At 31.3% G+C, this 14,825-nt stretch overlaps 1 protein-coding gene across 2 annotated transcripts in view; it reads left to right on the top strand.

Annotated features, from left to right (window-relative positions):
* The window catches only part of LOC134232155 (xylulose kinase-like), an 85,486-nt gene extending 77,433 nt beyond the window's left edge, over window positions 1–8,053 (top strand). The window contains exons 19-20 of one of the 2 annotated variants that reach the window (XM_062714103.1): window positions 7,232–7,317; window positions 7,791–8,053. In XM_062714103.1, the coding sequence (XP_062570087.1) occupies window positions 7,232–7,317; window positions 7,791–7,806 (102 nt within the window). In that variant the 3' untranslated portion in view covers window positions 7,807–8,053. The remainder of the gene's footprint in view (window positions 1–7,231; window positions 7,318–7,790) is intronic. The other variant, XM_062714118.1, reaches the window with a different exon arrangement.
* Window positions 8,054–14,825: the final 6,772 nt, after the last annotated feature.

The following is a 14,825-nucleotide window of genomic DNA, read 5'->3' as shown; positions in this document are numbered from 1 at the left end:
CCCTTGAATTCTTTTTTGGTTCTAAACAAAATGTTTTTATAGTGAACTTTTATTCAGTATTTTTGTTCCTGGGTATGAGAGGGGTGGTTCAAACCTGAAGAAAGTTAGACCTTAGTTCTTGACCTATTGCCCTGGGCAGCATGTCTTGCTGTATAAACAAATGGGTACCCAAACAAATTAAACAATATGAGACATTTAATTATTGCATAAACACAAGCTCATGCAACTTATGCATCATAAAAAGACACCTTACAAAACTTTTAACTTGAAAAAAGTAATTGAAATGTAATTGAAAAGTAATTGAAAATTGTAATATGCTATTTTTTAAAATGTATTTAAATACATACAATTACTTGTAATTGAAAGCAGGCTCAATTACAATTTACTTCCAATTATTTTGAAACATGTAGTTAATTACACTCAATTACAATTACTTTTTCAATTACCCCATCCCTGAATTCAAAAACAAATAGCAAATGATTTTTAAAGGATGGCTTTTTATACATGAAATGGCTTTTAATAATTCTTACAGAACTGTTTTTCAATCCCTGATTCTCCTATATGGATGGATGCCAGTACAACAAAGAACTGCCTGGAACTGGAAGAAAAAATAGGTGGTCCTTTGGTACGATATCTTATTCTTTTGACAGAGTGAAATCTTTTTGATGGATAATCTGAATTATGATGAAAAAAAAATTACTTTTGTAGAAACTAGCAGAAATAACTAGTTCTCGTGCTTTTGAGAGGTTTACAGGGCCCCAGATTATGAAGATTTCTCAGACAAGACCATCAGAGTACAATGACACTGAGGTACTAACAGTTTTTACTCCAATGATCTCAGAATTATTGTTTTTCTGATCACCTGTTAAACTTGGTCTGCATTAAAGGTACAGAGGATTTCATTGGTCAGTAGTTTTGCAGCATCCCTTTTGATTGGAGATTATGCTCCAATAGATTTGAGTGATGGATTTGGAATGAACCTTCTGGACATAAGAACGAAGAAGTGGTCACCAGAATGTCTTCTGTTAAGTCCTTAGCCCACGTCCTTTTTTTAATATCCCATCTCCTTTTTAATTAATTGCGTACATGCTGAACACCAATCAAAATTTGTTAATTTTTTAAAAAAATTCTCTCTCTTTGCAGTCTTACATAGAGGTTGACTTGTTTATTTTCTCAGATTATTTTATTTGGCAGTCTCTCTCCCCTGATCACTGGGGGGTTGGATTAAAAATAGTACTAGTGTAACAAATTGCATTCACATAAAGATATGATGGGTGGGATAATTGGTATAAAAATGATTTACTAATTTATTCTATTTCCTTGGTATTAAAGGCTTGTGGATCCAACTTGAGTCAGAAGCTGGGAGAACCAGTGCCATCCAAACAAGTCATTGTAAGTTTTACAGGTCATCATCCAAACAAGTCATTGTTCGTTTTACGGGTCATCATCCAAACAAGTCATTGTAAGTTTTACAGATCATAGCTTCTAGATACTTTACATAGGCTTCATCAAATTTTGCCTCATATTTTGTTTAACTAAGGACGAAGATTGTGTATAACTTTTTCAATCTATTTGTACTGGACTTTGTTTATATTTGATAGGGAAACGTGAGCCGGTTTCTCATTGGTCGATATAACTTTAGTCCAGATTGCAAGGTTGTGGCTTTTACCGGAGATAACCCAGGTATTTCAGTGGTGATTATAAAATTTAGCATTTTAAAATAATATTTTTGTATTTGATGAAATTTCGTACAAGATATATGTTCATCAATTAGGAATTTTTTTTAAAACTATGAAACTTTATATTTTTGGGCAATTTTCATAGATATTCAAGGACTAGGAATAAGCTCTCTATATTTATCTTAAATAAAAAACACAAATACAAACATCCTTCCTTTTGTTAAAACTTAGTGAAAACTTTCAGGTTCTTCATCATTTTCTATCACCTTTTTGTAATCCTTCTGGCTTCTGGTAACTTGCATAAAGTTTTGTTTTTTCACATATTATTTATTTCCAAAAGCATTGCATTTGGTCAAAGGTTGTCAGAAATGACCAACTTGACATTTGTGTAAAGGAATGATTGTTTTCAGGGAGAGTTACCCATCTTATCATAGGGTGAATGAACTTTAACTGCAAGTGCATTATCAAATCTACAAAATGCTTTGTTATATTTGCTGTAGCTTCCCTGACAGGAGTGGCACCTAAACTAGGTGATGCAATTGTAAGTACTGAACAATGGTGATAAATATATGGTTACTGATAACAATACATGTATCTTCCAAAAAAGTTTTTTATTAGCTCTGACATTTGAGCCAGAGGCTAAAATATTCTGATATAAGTTTGACTCTTAGCTTTCGTGGTTATATTGTTGACATATTTGCTGAACTTAATTTTTACTATTTCATCTTCTTTCAAGAATTAACCATTTAGTGTCTAGTTTCAACCAAACTTGCTGACAGAGCGTCTTTAAGTGAAGAGGATTTGAACTTGTTTCATTTTTTTTTTCATTCGGAGAAATTTCAGACATATAGTAAAAACTGCAGGCATCTTTTAAAAAAATCTTCTTCTGAAGAGACATGAAATAAAAAATTATGAATTTCAAACTTATTTCAAAACTTATGAAGTTAAAATTAAAGAGGGTCCTTAAATGAGCTGTCACTGATGTTAGTACATTTTCTTTTTTTCAAATTACAGATTCTTTTTTTTCTTCTGCTCCTTTGGATAAAAAAAATGTTTTAATTTTTTTTATTATAGTTGTAGTTCGTTTGTGACCATACATATTCTTTTTAAAGATAAGCCTGGGGTCCAGTGATACAGTATTCTCCTGGCTGTCGAGTCAGACAGCGGAACTGGATGGACACATCTTTGTTAACCCCATCGACTCGGATACATATATGTCTCTAGTCTGGTAAAGTGGTTTTTCTTATTTTGGAGGGTTGTTTCTTGACTGGAAAATAATTTTTTGAAATGCAAATAAGATCAACAAAAGAAATTTAAAATTATATAGAATTATGAAGAAAACATAATTTGTCAGCTGCTAGATTTAAAGTAACTTTACTTTTTTTTCTTAAAAATACTTTTTTATTTCATCAAATTTTCACTTTTCAGGCAGTATGTCACAAACTTCTTCCAATAATACAAGTTTATTTTATATGAATTATTTTTAACAAAAATTGTCTATTTACAGACTATAGAATTTCTTTTCTAGCTTTAAGAATGGTTCTCTTACAAGAGAGAGAATCAAAGATGAAAGTGCGGAAGGCTCATGGGATAAATTTTCAGAATACTTGAAAAACACACCAATGGGAAATAATGGAAATATAGGTAAAGTATTTCTTAAACAAACATACGAGAGCACCTTTGAGAGTTTTTATAAAAATAGAGGTTTGGCAATGTTATTAAAAGGCCTAATAATTGATAAAAGTATTGTTTCTGGAAAATCCCAGCGTACTTTTGTATCCTGATTAAATGTGAGTATTTTATTAAATGAATCTGATCGATGTACTTTATACAGGAATATATTTTGATGTGATGGAGATTCAGCCATTATCACAGGGAATTTTCCGGTTCAACAAATCAAATGAAAAGATACATAATAAGAAATTTAGAAACAACATCTGGATATTTAATTTATTGTAATGAAATTGTTTTCTTATTACAACAAAACCCAGACACGCTAGTACATGTAATTTTATCCCCCCCCCCAATCCCTTAAAGTGACTTTGACACAGATTTGAAGTTAATATTTTCTGTATAATATCACGAATTGTATATTTTAATAGCATTTCACACAAACATTAATTAAAAATTTTATTTCATTTAAAAGTTATTAAAACTTTAAATTTTTTGGTGGGTTTGATTGACACATCCTTGCACTTTCACAAATTTTAAATTTATTCTTAATACTTTGAAAAAGTGGCAATCTTGTTTTGTATTACTGAGAATTATAAAAACTTAAATCCAGAAAAATAATTTTATTCAGAGTAGAAATGTTAGAAAGCAGAACTCCTTCACAAATATTGTCATTCCGTTGTGTACAGAGTTTTGCGAATCGATCACACTCGTGTTATGTACACAGGTTTTTGTAAACATGTTATTGTTTGATGTTTACGATTCACTGGGTGCGTTCAGTCGCCAAAGTCTGTTCACCACAACTGCACGGACTGACAATATATTGTGTGTTTGTTTTGCTTTCGAACATGTCTACTCTGAATTTTCTGGATTATAGTATTAATATTTTTCATTAATACACATCAAGATTGCCACTTTTCCTAAAAATTTGTGAAAGCGCACGGATGTGTCAATCAAACCCGCCAAAAAATTTAAAAAGTTTTAATAACTTTTAAATGAAATAAGATTTTTAATTAATTTTTGTGTGAAATGCTACTCTAAGAAATAAAAAGCTTTTTGAGATGTCTATATGATTTGAAAAAAATAGGGAAAGTTCTTTTTTGAGTTAATTACATGACTGTAAGGACCTTTGTTGTACGTTAGATGGCGTCCTTCCCATCAGAAGTTGAAGTTCGAGCCGTGATAGAAAGTCAGATGATTGCTCGTAAAATGTACATGGAAATGAGAGGAATGCACACAGGTAGGATGTATAACGGTAACGCGTTTTATGTTGACAATAAGATCATTAGGACTAGCACAGTTGTATAATATGTTAATGACAAGTCCATTGGGGCAAGCACATTTGTGTATTTTTAAATATATTAATTTTTAAGTTTTCTTAAAAAATTCCTTGTTGTGATATTTTACATGTTCATTTCAAAGTTTTCAAATTGTTATAAACCTGTTCTTCATGCATATATCAGTTGAAAGTAAATGGTCCCACTTTTCAAAGTTTTCTCAAATATAATTTAATGTGATATCTTGGAATAATTTTGTTCAACATGACCTAATGCCTTGCAGATGTCATTATATGTGTCACATCAGTCTTAATTTTTCTGAAATTAATAAATCAGTACACATACTTCACATGTACATGTGACTCTCCTTAAATCCTTTGACAGGCCTGGACAGCCGAATACTGGCCACTGGTGGAGCCTCTCTCAATAAGGCCATTCTGCAGGTAAAGTTCAAGGACATTTAAGGAATTACTGTCTAGTTAGTAGAGTATTAGAGAATCAACAATAGTTGGAAACTTTGGATAATTTGCAAAATGGTCAAAGCCTGTTTTGTATAAAGTATCCCACGTTTCCAACTATATTATTGATGTCCCTGGTATACTCTACTAACTAGACAATGATTCCTTATATTTCCATTTCAATGTGAAATAAAATTGTAGATTCAAATCTTTAAAGATGTAGACAAAGATTTAAATTCCACGAGGACTCCTATGCCAATTTCAATAGTCCTCGGTCACTGACGTCAAAAACAAAGGCAGCCGTATTAGATTTACATCCACATTTGGCCTCCTTAGCTCTATCGATCTGCCTAATTTACATTCCCGTAGAATTATCAAGAAATCAACTCTGCTAGCTTTCAAACAGTTATCACAAAGATAAAAAATTAGAAATGGAAATATATGAATATACATTTCCATTTCTATTTATTTCTCTGTTATAAATCTTTGAAAATTGGTTGATTTGATTAATAAATCATTTGCTTGGCATGTAAATTTCGCCTAGCGATACGTCGGGAGCTAATGAGGCCTAATATACTAGGTACATGTAAATCTTGTGCAGCTTCTTTGTGTTTGTGGCGGGGACTATTGAAATTGACATTGGAGGCCTCGATCTTGTAATTTAAATCTATTAGTCTACATTTTAAAATCTCAACTTAGAAATTTATTTCACCATGAAATGGAAATATAAGGAATCACTGTCTAGTTAGTAGAGTATGCCAGGGGCATCAATAATATAGTTGGAAACGTGGGATAATTTATGCATAACAGGCTTTGCGCCCGTTATGCAAATTATCTCACGTTACGAAATGTTTTTGATTCCAAGGCATACTCTACTAAGTTTTACCCTAATTGATAAGTCTGATATGAATCTAATACTCTACTACTCAAAGAAATTATGAAACTATAATTGTTTTTTGAAGATGCATATGACGAAATCTTAAGAATTTGTTGGCATTGGTTTTATAACCAAACAGTAACAAAAAGCCATATATTACAAAGGACTGCACAGTAAGAATAACATTCCTCTCTGATTTACCTACAATGTACATGTGCAATCTATTGTTTTGCAATCTAATTTGAGATTAGTTTAATTTTGCCATCTTCATACTAGATAAAAGAAAAAATTCCAAAATTATACTTAAAGTTTACATTGCAGCACAATAAATTGTACGTTGTAGGTTAACCAGTCTTTTCAATTAACAGGTTATATCATGCAAGGTCACATCATTGTAGTTTTTATCAGTCTAGATTGTATCATTGGGTTATATAATTCATGGTTTTATCTCTCTGGGTTTTACATGTATCATTCTAGGTTACATCATTCTAGTTTATATCAATGTTGGTTATATAATTCTAGGTTTTATCAATGTAGGTTATATAATTCTAGGTTATATCAGATGTGTTTGGGGCACCTGTTTATGTTAGTGATATTCCAAACTCAGCTGGCCTTGGCTCGATCCTGTTACCGAGCTAAACATGGTGAGTATACTCAGGAGGATACTTTCAAAAGTGTATGCTCAGTAGTGTATACTTACCTGTGTAAAGTTTTTACTCAGCAATTTATACTTTAGTAACGTATACTCAGTAGTATATGTTTTATAGTTAGAAATGTATACTCGATAATGTATACTCAACAGTGTATACTCAGTAATGTGAACTCTTAACTATATAGTGTATACTCAATTATCTTAACTCAGTAATGTAATCTCTGTCGTGTTTAATTTATATATTCAATTGTTTTACTCAAAAATGTATACTTTATCTTGTTAGTGTATACTCAAAAGTGTCTGCTAGGTAGCGTATGCTCAGAAGTGTATTCTAAGTAGTGTTTACAAAGAGGGAAGTGCACTAATCATGCAAACTTCCCATCTCTTCCCATCTCCATCAACATCTATATTTAAATTCAAATGTATGTTATAAATGGAAAAAAAAGTTTGATCCAAAAATTTTATAAAATTAATTTGATAAATTTTTGTAATCTTAGTAAATAAGGATTTTTAACTTATGCAAATAGAAAATGAAGAATAAGAACATCTTTCAGCTTGTCAAAATAAACAACCTTATCTTCAGTTGTCTTGTTGGTAGTGTATGGTTTATTTTACAGGACTCGATGGTTGTGATTTCTCGGATGTTGTTAAGAACCACCACCGACCTGAGTGTGTGGCAGTCCCCACAGAGGGCGCTAGTGAGGTTTGTAAATTAATGAATCAACAATAGTTATACCCCATGAAAACAAATTTTTGGGGTTGGGAGTGTACTGAATACAGTAAAACACGCCCACACGAAGTGTTGGGACAGACGATTTTGTGTCTATCGTTATAAGCATGATAAACGGTGTCTGTCTTGTAAACGATACTGTAAATCACTTTTTTGGAGCAAGAACTTTTTTTGGTTAATTAGGCAAGACACTCTGCTTCTGAAAATATCATTCTTGCTTCACTTAAGTATTGTTAAAGATTATAAAGGGCGATTACCATAATTCGTGAAAATTTTGTCTTGCTTTAAAAATACATGTACCTCTTTAATTATGATACATACATTTGAACACATGCACCGAGTAATTATATCATAAGAATCTTTACTTGTTGTCACCTGAGTATTTACATTGCATCTAGAAACCATTCTTTACAAGACTTAAAATTGTATGTGTTTCTATCTTTTAGGTCTATAAGGAAATGAGTTTGAGGTACAGAAAATTAGAGCGAGAAGTGGCCAACCAACAGTAGCAGAGAGATGTGCAGCATTAATTAGTCTGGTCATTAATTATGGTAGCTGAATCCCCTTTTAATTACATTTGGTGCTATCTCCTTCTTGTATAAATTAATTCATTGTTATGTAATTGTGATGGATCACTCCATTGTTTATGTTAAATGAATTATGTACCATAGCTCATCCTATGATGGGCAATAAATTGATTGCACATTTTTCCTGGAATCCTAGTTCAATGTTTAGTTCATGAATCCTACAGAAATGAGGTTTTATTTTTTTAAAACCAACTGGAGCTTCATGTACATAGCTTTTTCAATGAGCATTTTAATAGTAAAATGATTATATCTGGAAATGGGCCCCATCCCCTGATCGATGATGTTATGTGCCTGCTGTCATCATTTCCTTGTGACTGTGATCTTTTTAAAGAGATTTCAGTTCCTTTGTTAAAAGTTCGTTATGTTTTTAAGTTTGTTATAATGATATTCATAAGATAATTAACATATTTTGCCTGATGCTTTTATTAGCTCTATCGGTCAGATACCAGAAAAGCTTATGCGATGGTAAAGTGTCCTTTTTCAATCTGTAAACTTTTTTTCAAAATTCCAGTCCTTCTGTTTTAGTTTTATGTCAATATAACTTCTCACACAAGTAAAGTACGCTATCATTCCTACATTGTTTTTTGTCACCCAGTGAACGGTGTTGCTATGGTAACTAAAAGTAGGATTCTGTATGGAATACCTCCGAGTTGTTACTACTCCTACATTTTATTTTCTGAATTCAATATAACTTAGCTCACAAGAAGAGTAAACTAAAATACTTTTTCTAATCATTGGTTTTTGATTTATTTCAATGAATGGCATTGCTATGGTTACTTATTAAAAAAATTCTTACCAAGAAACACTGGACTAGAAATGCTGAAACTTAGGTGGATACTTCCTGAGGTAGTGTAGATTCTAATTTGTCAAATCATGCCCCCCATCCCTGGGAAAGGTGGAGTCACAATAGATAATTCAAGTTTTACATTGACATACTAGTATAGGAAAAATCTTCTTTTCAAGAACCGAACTGAACAGTATATGAGGAAGCTTCCTGAGTTAGTATAAATTGTAAATTACATGTAGCTCTTCATATCAAGACCAATGGTAGAATCGGGCCAAAATAGACCAATTTAAAGTTAAGGTTATTGGTCAAAAATCTTAGTTTTTCGGAAAATGTAATGTACATGTGGAATATGATAGCCCTGCATGCATCTCTTCTTATTCAAAAGTTATTACAGTACTCGCATCGTTATTCTTTACAATTCTATCGTGTTCTATCGTGCGTGTATCCTATCGCATCGTGCGTGTATCCTATCGTATCGTGCGTGTATCCTATCTTATCCTATCGTATCGTGTTTTCCGTTTATCAGGTTTTGCGTTTTCTATCGTGTGTTCCGTTTATCGTGTTTTGCGTTTATCGTGTAGATCGTTTATCAGGTTCTATCGTGTATCGTGTTTTGCGTTTATCGTGTATATTCGGAAACCCTCGCTTTTTATCTTTACTATGTAAAGAAACTATTGAGCTATTCCGAGTTTCTTTTTCGTTTTGTTAATAAAAATAAGATTAATTAAACCGAAAAAGAGAAAATAAAGATTTATCCCTTTCTTTTTCATCAATATGAGAAATATTAAAGCGTAGAAGGAACGTGTATTTCATGAATGAATAAATTGATTTATTAATACATAATTAATTAAATAAATAAAATGATTATATCATGGTAAAGCAGAGAGTAATTGTCAAAATTTAAACAGTAACTCTATTTTTCGGAAATAAAATTATAAGTAGGTTGATTTGGTCTATTTCTTTAAAAAATAATTTATCGAATTGTATGATTTATTTTGTCAAAATTAAATACTATTAATATGATTTTCTCAAATGAATCGGAGTGACCGGAGAAATATTTTTGGTAAGCTACGATGTTCCCGTACACAAAAAGCAAATAAATAAATAATAAGCAGGATATTGAAATGTATCTTTTTTTCATGCAATATTCTGTTTTTCCTAGTTTATCGTCTGATATCGTTAGACCATATGTTTACGCGTCTGACCTCCATGTATGCACAGTTATTTAAAGTCTTGATGATACAAATATAATATAACATAAGACAATGGTCCAGATGATTTTAAGAAGGATTTTGGCCGTATATGTTCGGCCCTTCGAATATGCCTAATATGAGATTACCGGGTCAGTGTAAAATGATTTTTAAGGTTTAATAATTCATTTGCCGAATTAAATCTATTTTTTGTTGTTATTAGAAACAGTACACACAGAGTTTAATAGCAATGATTTATAATTATTTAGTCGGAAAAGTCGCATTTCAATCTTTTAATATTAGTTAATTATTTTTTTCTGTTTTGTATTGTAAAGAAGAAAGTATTTAATCATTCAATGTTCGTAAATAAATACGAGATTTAGATTCCTATTTAGGAAATTTAATTTCCTTGAACTGTTTCGTTCTTGATAGATCTATCATGTTAAATTTATTAATTTTGTTAAAGCCGTTAAACCTTTCTTTCGGCCGGTCTTCTACTTGTATTATTTTCTAAGATATTAATATTTAATTGCGATTTATGGATGCATCGCAGATTGTAAGCTTTAGACATTAAATAAAAATATTTAATTCATTGCGTAAATTTCTTCCGTGAAATAACTTGGTACTTGTAGATAAATTCATTAGATAGAAAATTAAAATGTATATTTTTCATAAATAATAAATCTGTTTATAGAGTTTCAAAATTCACACCCTTGAGAAGAAATTAAAAAAAAAACACAGTCTCCATTTCATAAAAAACCATTTAATCACTGTCAATTATATATTTATATATATAAATAAACAAATTTTGTAAAATTAATACAGAGATCTCAGGTACTTTTTATAAATAATTAAATGTACGTTATAGTTTAGATTTGAAGCTCTGCAAGTATTTAAATTAAAATATAATTTAATTTAAATAATCTTTAATCTTTAAATTTAATTCAAAATAATCTTTTCGTCTTGTCAGAAAACGTTCCGCATTTTGAAACAATCCTATCAGGTTTTGCGTTTATCCTATCGTGAAGATCGTTTATCAGGTCTATCGTGTTTTGCGTTTATCGTGTTTTGCGTGTATCGTGTTTTGCGTTTATCGTGTTTTGCGTTTATCCTATCGTGCGTGTATCCTGTCCTATCGTGCGTGTATCCTATCGTTATCCTATCGTATCATCCTATCGTATCGTGTATCCTGTAAAGAATAACGATGCGGGTACTGTTTTCGGGTTTTGTGACAGATGGACAGATAGACATGCGAATAATGTGTTTAAATGTTATGTGGGGGGTAAAAAAACATGTATGTAGGGGAAAGTTTCAGAGCAGCAGGGCTAAATTGACTCGGGGGTTAGCATTGCAGCCCATTAGCCTCTTATAACTGACATATCAAGAATTTGTATTAAATGTAAGTACTTACAACGTAATCTTTTTCCTCCCTTTGTTTTAAGTAGAAATCAAGAGAGCTTCAGCCTTGTTAGAGATTCATGGTACTGTACTTATTTTTATGTATTGTTTTTATTAGACAATCCATTTCAGAATTGATAATCGGTGAAATGCGAGACGTTCCAACCAATTAATTATGGTATCATAATACAAAGTTTTTTGACATTTTTATTTTCATCTACAATATGAGGCTCTATTCTTAAGACTAAAAAATTAAGGGATAAGAAACGTTAACATTTATAAAATTCTTTTTTTTTATTTCGAGAGCCATACTTACTTCAAAATAAGCTTAATTTTAAAGATGTGTAAAACCCCATAAAATTTCAACTTTTATACCCAAAGTTCCCATTTTAGAAAATTGTATACAAATCTAAAAATAATTTTTTTTTTCGACTAACCGATTACCATCAGGGATGGGGTCAATTACTTTCAAAAGAAATTGATTATATTACAATTACTTTGGAATTTAAACGTAATTGATTACAAGTTGATTACAACCATTTTTTAAAGTAATCAATTTCATCTGATTACTTTTCCTTTATGTAATCATGATTATTTTACATTACATTATTTTTTTTAAAAAATTGTTTAATTTCGAGGACATTTTCCACTTCTTCTGAAGAACCACTGGTCCAATAGTAATCAAACTTGGTATAGTATCCTTGGGAAAGGGGAATTTAAATTGTTAAAATGAAGGGCAATTCTCTTCACAAGGGGAGATAATCAAGAAAAGACAAAAATAGGGTAGGGTCATTAAAAAAATCCTCTTTTCAAGAACCACAGAGCCAGGAAAGCTGAAAAGTATGTGGAAGCATCTTGGGGTATTGTAGATTTTAAATTCTTCAAATCATGACCCCCTGGTGTTGGGCGGGGCTACAATAGGGAATCAAAGTTTTACCTAAAAATAAATATTAAAAATCTTTTAAAAATCTTCTCAAGAAGCACTGGGCCAGAAAAGCTGAAACTTGTGTTAAAGCATCCTAATGTAGTGTACATTCTAAATTGTTCAAATCATGACCCCGGGGGTAGGGTGGCGCCACAATAGGAAACCAAATTTATACATTAAAATATATAGATTTTTTCTTTAAATCTTCTTCTCGGAAACTACTGGGTCGGAAAAAGTTAAACTTTTGTTTAAACATCCTGGTGTAGTGCAGATTTTAAATTGTCCAAATTATGACCCCTGGGGTAGGGGGGGGGTCACAATACAAAAAAACTTGTTTATAACAAAGTCTCTGGGACCTACGAAATTAGTCCACTATATTCGTAATTCGTTATATCTTATAAGGAATTCGTTAAATTTATATACATGTACATGTAGATGGGGATCCAAGCTAACTTCGCTAAATCCATGAATTCACAATGTCCGTGTTCTAATCGATTTTTACTGTAGGTATTACAAGGGGGCATCTGATAAAGAACAGCATTGTGAAAGCTACTCAGGTGAGCGATGTGGCCCACGGGCCTCATGTTATATTCAATTTAATTTTGCAAGATAAAAATAGTGTAAATTCACATAAATTTAGGGTATTTCATTTGTTCCTCTTTTTATACAAATATATTATAGATTTTGGGATAATGAAAAAGCTGGTTTGATAGAAAATTGTTAATATTATGATAGAAAATTTTTAATTTGATAGAAAATTTTTAACTAAAAAAAATTAAATTTCAAAAAATATTTCCCAAGAAGTCTTCAATTATTCTTTTCGCAAAGACGTCGCGCACACAATTGGGGCTGATTTTGTAACGTCAAAATATACTTTTCTGACGTTATTGCATATGTCGTTTAAGCGTAAAAACGTCAAAAATTCACGGCGTAACAAATCAGACTAGACATTCAATTTTTGCTCCTGTTTTCTTAAAAATGTCTTACTTTTTAATGTTTCTTTAAAAACAAAATTTTATTAATTTGCACATTTTAAAAATAATATTTTATCTGTTAAAAGTTTTCCCAGTAAATAAAGAATACAGCTCACATTGGTGTTATACGCCCGGTTAGATACAAAAATACGCTTATTTGTGTCGTAGTAACAAAACTGACTAGACATCAAAATCGCTCTATTAATCTCCCCTACTGCTTGTTTATAATTTTTTAAAGAAACATTTGACTACTTCTTGATTTGCACATTTCATTTATCAACTTAGTTTTACAAAAAGAACCTGTCATATAGTAAAAAATGTTTATCAAACATTCTATCTTTTCTTGTAACTTGTCAAGATTTCGGCATATTACGGAACGCTTCTTATTTTACGAACAGTCTGAACAGTCCGTAAATTAGAAATTTATTAATGAATGTTATGTGACATCATCACAGGAAGTTATAGAAGCTTGGTACAAATTATCAGAAAAATCCACGTAGCCAAAATGATAAAATGACCAAAAATACTAACACCCGTCGTTTACAGTGTTACAAGTTACGCAATTTCAAACCCCAGTACTACGCGCGACGTCTCAGCACACCAAAACCGTATATTCATTTTGCAATGTTTTCCATAATTATTATATAAATCAATCCAAACTTTGCTGTCACACTGATATCATATAATTTAATTTGAAATGATGAAGATTCAAAATTAATTTCTGCACTTTACTAAATCAAATTGAATGTGGGAAAAAATACAAAGATACATGGAACCCCCTAACTTTCTCTTGGTTGTTGATAATGTTGACATGGGTATACTAGTATCTGTGCTGCCCCTTTTTATGTTGAGTTTTATTGATTGTTCTGTTTTAATTTTAACTATAATAAGCCCCAAATAGTTTTTTTTTTAATTATCAAAGCGCTGAGGCAATGACAGCAATAATCATGCAAGCGCTAAGCAATTTGGAGAGTGTGTATGTAAAGGGGGAGGGCATAACAAGTAAAAAAAAAATACCTAAAACTTCGATAAAGTTTAACATAAGTCGGATAGGGCAGGCATTCTATACACGTATTTTCAACAGAAAAAACATGGAATGGTTCGATCTTACTGCAACAGAAAGTGGATGGGGTGAAGACTGCACTTTAAAACTAAGTTGTTATAATAAATGTGCATGATAACATTGTCAGTAAAAAAAAACCCCGAAATATCAATTTTATCAAGCAGAGAAAGAATTTCTACAAACGATTGATCGAGACACTAAAAAATGTTGTACAGTTTATTTAATTTTCTGTTCACAAAATGCATGCTACATGCATATGAAAACAGCGTTTACTTCTTACTGTTTTTGATATTTTGAGATAATCAATCAAGATTTACATAAAATGACGACTGATATAAATTCAGGTACCGAATTTTAATAAAATACGTTGTAACAGGGAAGGGGGTGGAGGCCAAACAGTTGATATTGTTCACTGAAAGGGCACCTCTAATATATTCAGATCGGCATGGTTATTTATTAACGAAATTTTTTGACAATGTGGGAAAAGTTTGAATCAATAAAATGTTATGTTTCTATTTCAAGAGGTTATAACAATATCGTAATGATAACAATGCAAC

The sequence above is a fragment of the Saccostrea cucullata genome, unplaced genomic scaffold (assembly GCF_032062105.1).
Source record: "Saccostrea cucullata isolate Sc308-1 unplaced genomic scaffold, CSIRO_AGI_Scuc_v1 ctg5197, whole genome shotgun sequence".
Classification (NCBI taxonomy): domain Eukaryota; kingdom Metazoa; phylum Mollusca; class Bivalvia; order Ostreida; family Ostreidae; genus Saccostrea; species Saccostrea cuccullata.
Note: the sequence above shows the minus strand (reverse complement) of the source record. Positions and strands in the feature narration are given on the sequence as shown.